This window comes from Colias eurytheme, chromosome 5 (genome assembly GCF_061535395.1).
Source record: "Colias eurytheme isolate Ceu_HAF_F1 chromosome 5, ilColEury1 Martin Lab GWU primary, whole genome shotgun sequence".
NCBI lineage: Eukaryota > Metazoa > Arthropoda > Insecta > Lepidoptera > Pieridae > Colias > Colias eurytheme.
In genome coordinates, this window is record NC_142984.1 from 2,028,100 (window position 1) to 2,038,980 (window position 10,881).

Genomic DNA, 10,881 nt, shown 5'->3' on the forward strand with positions numbered 1-10,881 from the left:
CGGGAACTATTGGTCCGAAATGAAAAATTCTTTGCAAGCAATAAATACCGAAACCTTTTGTTTTAGCCCATTTATCGAGGAAGGCTATAAGGCTTATATCATCACGCTAAGACTAACAGGAGCGGAGCCACGCGGGTAAATCCGCGTAGCGCAGCTAGTATATAATATATATACATATCGTATTTTATAATACTTTAATGTTCATACTTTTATCTATTCCAGTGCTGAAAATGAAGAAATCGTTGCGTTATGGATATGCGTAGCGTGTCGTTTAGCATTACACAAAAATGGGGAAGGCAAAGAAAAGACAGACTCGAGAGACTTAGAAGAAAGGAGTGACATAGAAGAGACAAGAGACAGTTTAGTGGAAGGGAGTGGGGAGGAAAGGGAGTATGGGGGAGTTGCGAGGGAGGTGATAAATAAATGGGCGTTGGATACGAAACGATCGTTGTTACAAGTAGTAGCATTACAGGCGTCTACTCCTGCGCCTACGCACAGGTGATTATTATTATTTACTAGCTTACCACCCGCAGCTTCGCCCGCTTTGTCTAAAACCTAATAAACTATATACTAAAACCTTCCTCTTGACTCACTCTATCTATTAAAAAAAACCGCATCAAAATCCGTTGCGTAGTTTTAAAGATTTAAGCATACAAAGGGGCATAGGGACAGAAAAAGCGACTTTGTTTTATACTATGTAGTGATTACATACATTCCTTTGCATCAAAGGAAAACCCGTATAATTCCCCTTTCCTTTTCGATTTCTGGAATAAAATCTATGTCCTTTCTCAGGTCTCAAACTAACTGTTTTGTAAATTTCATCAAAATCTGTTCAGTGGTTAAGGTGTAAAGAGATAAACATAATTACTTTCGAATCTTAAATACTTTCATACATAATGCTTTATGTGCCAATTTATAAAATGTTTTGATATTATCTTCAAAATATGTCTAAATCATTTATTTTTTTCAGGCATCGCGCACTCTGCCGTTTCGCACAATGTATTCTATCTCCCTCTGAAAGTATACTGCGTAGTTACGAGACAGCTATAACCGCAGTCCTGGGTTCGAATCCCGGTGACGTCATCACGTGGGCCAAAACACCGGATTTAAAGAAATTAGTGCGTTTAGCGAATAAGTTGTATCCAGGGAAAGAAGTTTATTTCAAAGAAGAATTGGAAATGGCCGATAAATATAGTTAATTTGTTTTTTCCTAGTAATTTTTTTATTTTATATTCCTACTATAATAGTTTTCGTCTCGAATTTATATAATATTTTTGTTAATTTTTAGCATATTGTTTTTTTTTTCATTGCAAAAGGCATATCGTATGTTTGTGTTAAATTTTATATTATGTTGACTGATTTTTATATGTTTAAGAGGAAGGTTTTAAGATAAATAAAATATATTTTGGATTTCAGTGTTTTATTTCACACAACATGAATACATGACTAGAATTCTATTATAAATATGATAGTATATTTATTTGGCTAACTTATTATAAAAACTACAAATAAGGAATCGAACACATCGTTCGCTAAGTTAAGCTATACAAATAAATATATAAATATTTTATATACAACAAGGATAGAGTAAATCTAAGAAATACTATTTTATACAACGTAAAGTTCTTTATCTTAAATCTTAAGAAACTATATGTCAAAAGGATTTAGATTAGATAAAACCTTAGGATAAAACCATTTTACATAAATTCAAGTTACACTCCGATCTTTGGATATTATTTTCCTTATATACTAAATAAAACAAAACTTGATCTTTTATTTATAAATTCTTATTAACTACTATACTATAATATATAAAATAATAACATAGACTTATCTATTAAAACCTAAGGGCTGATTTTTCAATCCTTGGTTAAAACTTGGTTAAAACTTATCCTTCGAATAACGTATTAAACTACCATTTATGAAAGGTATTCTAATTGCCCGTATTTGACAGTTTACAGGTGACATTTTAATATTATCGTGTAATACTTTATTGGACGGGTAAGTTTTATCCAAGGATTGAAAAATCGGCCCTAATAAATTAAATAAATAAATAATATACACAACTTCTGAAACAAAAAACTTCACCTTCGTAAAATAAAGAAATGCACGTTTTGCATATAATCTCTGTATTTATGTATAAAAACTAAACGAGCATAGTGCGATCATGCTTTCAGTTGGCTCACATATTTCGACGTGCTTTGAATTTTGTTACGTACTCTCAATTTATTTACATAGGAATACATAATAAATCAGACATTACACTAAATTTCTACCGAGGAAGCAACCTCTTCCCATTATAATGTATGACAAACGCCATAACCCCAGAAGCAGTAGCCACCGCTGCAGCATGAGACGTCTTCATGGCACTTCCCCACAACCAGCCCTTCGGTAACCAGTTGACTATATGTATGATGTCCAGCACAAACTTGGTGCTCGTGAGAGTTGCTTGTCTGAAACGCGCTGGGGCACACTTTGTTCGCTTCGTCTTTAAATTTTGCGCCGCTATGTGGAGAGCGCGGATTGATCTGGCAACATTTTTTATATCTACGTTAAAAGTGATAGTACCTATAGTTCGATTCGTTGCAAGGTAAATTTACGCTGATATAATAGAATTTATAAAATAATTACTTGTATCTTAAAGATAGTCTTTGAGCTAACTTATGTTAGCTTATTGAGCTTATTCTGAGTACCCGAGTAGAAATCGTTGCCAGAATAGAGACTCTTTATAGATTATTTAAATAAAAAAAAATACCTTAAAAACCCAACAAAAGCAGACAGTGACCAGAACAGCTTATGCGCTGTCCGAATATTCGTAGCATATTCTTCTTTGATCTTCAAAACACCTGTGTCCACCAGCCACATAAGTTTCTCAGCTTGTAGATACGCTAACGTGAAGATGCTGTTGGTCACTCCTAGTGCTCCCCACCATGGACCTTCCTAGTTTATGTTTAATATCATACTAATAAGAATTCTGTAGGTATTTTTTATTTAAGATAGTTACCTAATATATCTTAAAAAATATAAACTTAATCTAAAAAAATTAAAAGCATTCGAATAAATAGCCATTAATTGATTGATTTAATACGTTTTTTAAAATGGCCAACTGTGCTTATAGCCTGAACATTTATTTGGATGATTCGAAATATTTGAAGTACCGAATAACACTCAACATTATGGTCCTACCGTTGTATTGATAAGATTCAAGACAAGAGCATTAAAAAAAAAATAATGACTGAGATAAGTGAACGATAAGCTGTCGATTGATCTCAAACTATAGAATCGTACTCCTTCCGGATTTCTATCTTCATCCACTACATCTAAGATAATTCGTTTATATATATAAAACTTAATCTTGGTTATGAGAATTGAATAATGTTTGGATAAAAGATGTAAGTACCTACAGGCTACGTACGAACATTCAGAATTCTTCATACAATATTATTATCAATCGGCTATGTGGTATTTTGATTTATGAGTCGTATCGACATTCTTTCAAGTCTCTGAAAATATCAATATGAAAACTGCTCATTATTTTACCAAATCATACAGCCATTTATACTCACATGTCTTCCAAGTCCATAAGTTTGAAGAACTTTAATCGCAGCAGGATCGTCAAAGAGCCGTAGAGTTGCCCGCGCGGACGCTAGTCGAGCGCTCGCGGTTAGCAGGCTCTGTTTGTTCGAAGTGGAGCCCCATAGCTTCAGAGTGTAGCATGTTAGACCTACTACCTGATGGTAGTGAATAAGTTAATAATTGTGTGAATAATTGAGTAAAATATATTTGAAATGGCAAACGCTCGATATTATTAACATAAACCTGCAGGTGCAAATAGGCTACTCAAACTATACTTGTAAATCTTACAATGTTGCAATTAATTTCGACATAGGTATAACTGGCTCACGGCTGCGCTCGTGGTCGAATTAACAATTCTCAAAGACATAAGTTTCATTAAAATCGGTCAAGCCGTTTATGAGTCGTAATCTTCAAATATTAAGTCTAAGTCAAAATCTTACATTTCGACAACTTAACGTTACGTACGTTAAGTTGTCGGAAGTGTTTTTGAAAATCATAATTATTATCCTTATATGTTCAAATGTTTGTTTGTTTGTATTTCTTTCACATAACAATGGAGTGACTAGGTATGATTTTTATGCCTAAATATAGTTAGGAGGCTAGATAGGAATTTCCTTTGACAATGCAAGCGAATCCGCGGGTGACAGCTTTTACTTTTGACCTTTCGGCTAAGCTTCGGATTGAAATGTTATGCTCATACAGTATTAGACTAATCTGTACTGTAGTTTGTTATATATCAACGTAGTATTCATTGATAAATTGAAGTAGAATTGAAGTACTCAGATTCAGAACTTCGACTCATTTCGTTCCAACGTTAAATCAAATCCTAATCTTTAAAGGTATCATCTTAGGTGGTCACTTACTTTATCCCGACTCGCATGTGACTGCAGCAGATCACACAGCTCGTTGACCAAATCCATGGCGGCAACACGATACACTGAGCGAATTTAACTCTATCCAAAATATGATTAGATAATAAACGATAGCCGAATTTTTATCAAAAATTCATAAGTAATTCGTGATATGCTTTACTAGGATTTCATTATATCGACGTATAGTTATTTGTTAGATGACATTGGATTAATTAAATTTTGCCACCGATGGAGCACTCTGCAGTATATTATGTGATAAAAATTAAGCAGTTTCGTAATTCTGTATGCTCTCTATATAATTGTATTTTTATTTTCTTATACTGAATATTGGATGTCAGTTATTGTTTACTCTCCAACATTTTCTTGATACTCCAACTTTGCAACATCGTGATTCCACCAAAATCGGTTCAGTATTTTTAACGATACCTACTTCTGTAATCTGTTTGAATAGCTTTTTATATATAACGTTTAAGATGTTTGAAAATAAGCACATACTACCTATTATTCTATGATTCTAGACTACCGTAGACTTTATTTTTATAACTAAGCTTTATACCTACTGAATTAATGTTTTCAAATTAATTCATCTGTTCTGATACATTGGCATTTGAAGTTATAATAAAGAACATATTCATGAATAAATGTTAGTTTAATTTTCCGCCTAGTATGTGCAAATAAATGCAGGTTATATACTTATATACGACTTTTATTGACCTTATAAAGAGAGGTGACCCTGAAGTTATCTACCATAAATAAATATTACTTACACTTCCTTAGAAGTGAGGCCGCACATTCTAAATTCTATATCCGGTTTAAAAAAATCACTTCCATAGGCTTGGAATGTAGGTAATTGCATTAATTTTAATGGCTAACCCAAAGTTCTAAATATTTCTGTGATAATAGATAATATCGTCAAAATACTATGAAATACTTAGAAAGATTTGAATACATGTGAGAAAAGTCAAATTTATTATTGAAACCAATGTGCAATACAATTGGATTTCATTTGGTTCAAGATATTATAGAAATTTTATTATAATCAATATCTCCTTTAATTGAATACTTTGTTAAAATGTAAAAAAATTATAACAAAAATTACATTTTCATCTTATTCGGGGTAACTTATGTATACAATTTATACTATAAAAATGCACATTCAAACACTGCATACAGTTATAGCAATTTAAACACAAAAAATAATAATTATAAAAATTTATTTATAATCAGTTTCATACAGGTACCTTTCAATACATTAAGTTTGTAGGAATAAATATATATACAATTTTGTACCATGGGAAATACACAACACGTAATAAGGAACATTTTATATTGTTATTGACGACTATATTATGTAATCATATTGTGATATATTAAGGTAAAATATCTATATAATACATAGAACCCGCATTACAATAATATATTACAATTAAGTACCTTAAGTTTAAGCCACATTCTTCCTTATATCGAATATTTGTTTACGCGTTTGTAAAAAGCCTTTTTCTATACTTTGTATATTACTGGAAGATAAGATAATGGAAGGAATATTATATACTGAGAATTTCTGTTTATGGTTAATTTCATCTTAATAATAACTCGATTTCCGCTCGAACTTTCCTATACCCAAATTTTTCCTATCCTGACACCAGCAGATTACTATGCCTAACGATCCCAAACCTGAATCACTATCAGCACTTATATTCTTTAAAGATTTGACATACTATAAACAACTAGACTCACAATCACATTAAAAAGTCATCCGAAGCAAAACTCTGCCTTTTTTTTTAAGTGGGGAAATCTTCCAGATACCCACGGCCCCAGGGGAAGGAGCCATGGGTTATGTCGGATTCTTACTGACTAAAACCCCACCGTGTTCCGTCGAGCCGCTTTAATGATGAGGCCGCGGGTATTGGTTGCAATTCTTCCGCGACAAGCAAAACTCTGCCTTTTTTTTAAGTGGGGAAATCTTCCAGGTACCCACGGCTCCCGGGGAAGAAGCCGTGGGTTATGTCGGATTCTTACTGACTAAAACCCCACCGTGTTCCGTCGAGCCGCTTTAATGATGGGGCCGCGGGTATTGGTTGCAATTCTTCCGCGACAAGCAAAACTCTGCCTTTTTTTAAGTGGGGAAATCTTCCAGATACCCACGGCCCCCGGGGAAGGAGCCGTGGGTTATGTCGGATTCTTACTGACTAAAACCCCACACCGTGTTCCGTCGAGCCGCTTTAATGATGGGGCCGCGGGTATTGGTTGCAATTCTTCCGCGACAAGCAAAACTCTGCCTTTTATTATAAGTGGGGAAATCTTCCAGGTACCCACGGCTCCCGGGGAAGAAGCCGTGGGTTATATAGGATTTTTACCGACTAAAACCCCACTGTGTTCCGTCGAGCCGCTTTAACCCATTGAGCCCCGAACGGCCCGATCGGGCCACGACACAATAGATTTTCTATTGTGTCTGTGATTCCGGGGCCTGATGATTATTGATGGCCGCGGGTATTGGTTGGAATTCTTCCGCGACAAGCAAAACTCTGCCTACGGCCTAGGCGTAGACTTTCAACATAATAAAGTGTTTATTTAAATTAATGTACTATTGATATCTATATAACGCCGATCGTACATTTTTTGACGACGTTTTAATAGTCGATTATGAGTCTAGTTTATTAATAGTTTCAATGCTGAAAATGATGCAGGCCAGTTTGTTTGATGAAAAGCGTTTTTTTAATCTATAATCGTAAAAATCAATAACATTTGCCCATTAAAAAAATAATTTCGTCATTTTTAAATGTATTGAAAAACAGATACAAATAAATATAATATTTACAAATATAACAACCTCGTAATACCTTTTTCAGATAAAATTGTATATACAAGTGCAAAATGCTCAAATTCTTTGTTTCAAATAAACAATTCAAACATTTATACAATTTCAAATTATTTAAAACTTTAAGGTTTAACTCAGATTAATTATCAGTTTATTGTCACTATGACACCAAAACATAATCACAAACTATTTACAAAATAAAATTTGTGTGCGCAAATACTCAACCCTGTTACCGCCATGAATTGGTAAACAAAGAAACTAAACATTAAAATCTCATGTCATAACCTCCTTTACAACCCCCACTTTCTGGCAAGAACCATTATTATCACTTCACTATTCACAGTCACTCACTATTTTAATTATTTATTTGAGCAGTCGTTTCCTCGCGAAATACATCGCAATACCGATCACAGAAGAGGTGGTAGCGATTGCTGCTACTTTAGTCGAACCAATTTTTTCTCCCCACAACCACCCAGCGGGTAAACAGCTAACCGCATGGGTTATATCCAGGAACAACTTCCCAGCTGTAATTATTTGTAGGGCTAGGCGTATATCAACTTTCCGCATCGCTTCGCTGACGTCTTCCGTACTTTGGAGGCAATCCCGAGACCACCAGAGATGTCGGAGTGAACGGAAGTTTCTGAAATAATGTATATTGTGTTTCATTCGTTTACAATTTATGAATTTTTGATAAATTTTAAGGATAGAAAAATCGGTATCTCGGAATTAGCAGATGGTATAGCAGATGATTTGTAGCATGAATCACAATAACAAATACTTACAATCGCATAATCTCGCCATAAAAAGGGGTGACCGGTATTGTAAAATTGGTACCATATTTTACTGAAATTAAAACCTTATTTCCAGGCAGTAATGTTCAAAGTCTATTGCAGGATTTATAACACATAACAAAAACTCTTCCTCATACACGGGTAGGCAGAGTTTTGCTTTGGACAAATTTGAGCATGATTGAAAGTAGTTGTTTATTACATGTCAATTATGAAACCACATTTATAAATATTCAAATTATTATGAACACAGTTAACACAGTTACATTTTGGCTTATTTAGATTAATGTTAATACTTAATAGATATAATGCAAAACTGCAGAATTGTATGAATTGCTTTTTAGTAATCAAAATATTATCTAATTATCTTTTATGAAATAATCAAATAAAAAACTACTAATTAGAAGATAATATAACCTTAAAAAAAAACTGAATGTAAACTGATATTATCGTTTTAAAAACAAGATAATTTTCGAATTTAATCATGCATTCACATAATAGTTTTTAATTTTTATTACACACTTCATAGTGTAATGCACTAGGTATTCTTTTCAATACCATGCTAAAAACATATACATTATTTCAAGTTAAGCATTAAATGCAATTTTAAAATACACAAGAGAGGATTCGAACGAGTCGAACTTTCACCTTATACTGCCATGCGATCAACAATCTCACCTACTAAGTAATCCATAGAAAAAATTCAAAATATATTAAAAAAATGTATGCGTGACTTTATGACCTTAAAAATGTCACGAGTATGGCGTAACGCAAAAATGTCACGCGTACGGCGTAACGCAAAAATGTTAAACTGAATTTTTGTCCAACCCCGATAAAGAAGTTTCAATTCAAAATTTCTTGTAAAACTACTTACTGTATTAGTGAAATATACAAGCTAGCAGCCCACAGAGCCGTGCTGAACACTTCTAATTTATTCGCTACATCAGGAGTCAGCTTAAGAATCCCCACATCATGTAACCAACACGCTTTCTCCACTGGGAGAAACATTTGGTCCACACAATTTGCTAACACCCCAAGAGTCGCTGCTATTTTTGATGACTCCTGTAATAAATTTTTATCATTTTTATCGATGTCAAAGGTGTAATTGCAACATGATAATATCAGTATTAGAGGCAAAGGTTAGATAATTTATAAATAAAAAATTAAATATAAGTAATAAAATTTTACTATTACAGTTATTTATAGCATTTGCAAATGAATGAAAGTCAACGTAATATGGACCTGTATGATTCTGTTTCTCTTATTTTTAGGGAGTTTTAAATAATTAATATTCTATTGTGACTAGACTTATTAAATAATGGAAGAAAATTTAATTTATAAAGAAGAAATACACAGTAATATGACTGACTGGTTGGCTTGGTTGGCACTGGCCCTGCCTTCCAAGCCAGAGGTTGTGGGTTCGATTCCCACCCGGGGCAAATATTTGTGTGATGAACATAGATGTTTGCTTGTTTATCAGCCATCTGGTTTCCATAACACAAGCGAAAGCTTAGTATGAGATCAGATTGTGCCGTGTGTGAAAATTGTCCTGAAATATTTATTTATTATAATACCCCGACTTACGCTACCGTTTTATGCGAATATGTAGTTACACGGTATTACGGTTAAATGATAAAGTATAATTCTATTGATAGTAAATGTTTGCTTTTGTAATATAAATTTAAATCTACAATAATTATACATAAATTCCATCATTTAACAAATTAATACTAGACTAAAAATTTAAAATAATTATATGTTAATTATATCATTAAAAAAAATACTAGACTTTAACTTTAGTTTTTTAATTTATTACTTACATGTTTGCCAAAGCCATAGTTATAAGTGTGTCTCATCATAGGGATATCGTCAAACAGCCTTAACATCATCCTTGCATTGGAGAGGCGAGACCCAGCGGTTTGCCATGGCTTGTCTCCCTTGATGCATCCATATAACTTGAATGTGTAACATGCTAGACGGACTACCTGAAATTTAAAAGAAATACCAACTTTAATTCTAATTTTAAGTTCTTTAGGCTTAGAATGTCTTAAGTATAAAATTTGTAATTAGTTCCTTATATTTAATAATGAGCATAGGTAATTACTAAATAATTAGTAATTATAATTTTTATCTTATTAATTAACATACTAGGCCAAAACTTTTTTCCTTGATTTATGTGTGTAATAAAAATATACAGGTTCAAAAAAAATCTGCAGTAACTATAAAATTAAATTTTTAAATATGTACATGAATAACTTAAATTGTAAAGGTGTTGCATACATTTTAGCATGTAAAAATCTAATAATACCGCAGATACTAGTTTGAACTATGGGACAACTATTTCCTGTTTAATTTGCAAATATCAAGGGTGAACAAGTTAAGATATCCGCATACTTTACCTTGTCTCTTCCATTGTAACTATCCAAAAGTTCGCACACATCTTCTAACACAGTCGACATTTTTAAAACATATGATTTGATATATCAATTCACTGATAACGTATCGCCTGCGAAAAATCGCACACGTCTATTGATAAGAGCTTCTGTTTGATAAATAAAACATTTTCCCATACTCCACGTGGAAGCGAGACCTTGATTTCGAAAGGTGCGCGAGTTCAATTATAAGTTCAACGTGAACGACATTCTAATTGAACCAATCAAACATATGTTACGCGATGTCGTCAGTAGAAACACAATTTATACAACCGACCGCAACATTCACCAAATACCAAAATCCAAATTAGAAAAATGTCAAAATGCCTTTGCGAAATGACATTTTTGACATTGGTATGACGTAGCACTGACACGACGTTTTTAAATGAAAAATA

General features: G+C 33.1%; 3 protein-coding genes across 3 annotated transcripts in view; 1 reads left to right on the forward strand and 2 right to left on the reverse strand.

The window, feature by feature from the left end:
• The window catches only part of Epg5 (ectopic P-granules autophagy protein 5), a 40,984-nt gene extending 39,576 nt beyond the window's left edge, over window positions 1-1,408 (forward strand). The window contains exons 38-39 of the mRNA XM_090101724.1: window positions 223-498; window positions 971-1,408. Of these exons, the coding sequence (XP_089957850.1) occupies window positions 223-498; window positions 971-1,199 (505 nt within the window). The 3' untranslated portion in view covers window positions 1,200-1,408. The remainder of the gene's footprint in view (window positions 1-222; window positions 499-970) is intronic.
• Window positions 1,409-2,174: 766 nt separating this feature from the next.
• Window positions 2,175-4,496, reverse strand: LOC149908307 (peroxisomal membrane protein 11C-like). The gene is made up of 4 exons (XM_090101630.1): window positions 4,440-4,496; window positions 3,567-3,731; window positions 2,756-2,940; window positions 2,175-2,528 (listed from the first exon to the last, which is right to left on the reverse strand). Exons 1-4 carry the CDS (start codon window positions 4,494-4,496, stop codon window positions 2,273-2,275), a joined length of 663 nt encoding a protein of 220 aa, XP_089957756.1. The 3' UTR covers window positions 2,175-2,272.
• Window positions 4,497-5,648: 1,152 nt separating this feature from the next.
• LOC149908308 (peroxisomal membrane protein 11C-like) lies at window positions 5,649-10,787 on the reverse strand. Its single transcript, XM_090101725.1, has 4 exons — window positions 10,454-10,787; window positions 9,875-10,039; window positions 8,929-9,116; window positions 5,649-7,906 (listed from the first exon to the last, which is right to left on the reverse strand). Exons 1-4 carry the CDS (start codon window positions 10,511-10,513, stop codon window positions 7,630-7,632), a joined length of 690 nt encoding a protein of 229 aa, XP_089957851.1. The 5' UTR covers window positions 10,514-10,787; the 3' UTR covers window positions 5,649-7,629.
• Between the last annotated feature and the right edge of the window lie 94 nt (window positions 10,788-10,881).

Bases quoted from the DNA above. Each gene is read 5' to 3' on its own strand.
- LOC149908308 (XM_090101725.1), bottom strand. From the start codon at position 10,513: ATGTCGACTGTGTTAGAAGATGTGTGCGAACTTTTGGATAGTTACAAT. The intron at 9,117-9,874 runs GTAAGTAATAAA...AATTTATTACAG, and splicing joins ACTATGGCTTTGGCAAACAT to GAGTCATCAAAAATAGCAGC. The intron at 7,907-8,928 runs GTAAGTAGTTTT...ACATTATTTCAG, and splicing joins TTGTATATTTCACTAATACA to AAACTTCCGTTCACTCCGAC.
- LOC149908307 (XM_090101630.1), bottom strand. From the start codon at position 4,496: ATGGATTTGGTCAACGAGCTGTGTGATCTGCTGCAGTCACATGCGAGT. The intron at 3,732-4,439 runs GTAAGTGACCAC...CACTACCATCAG, and splicing joins CACATGCGAGTCGGGATAAA to GTAGTAGGTCTAACATGCTA. The intron at 2,941-3,566 runs GTGAGTATAAAT...AACATAAACTAG, and splicing joins CTTATGGACTTGGAAGACAT to GAAGGTCCATGGTGGGGAGC.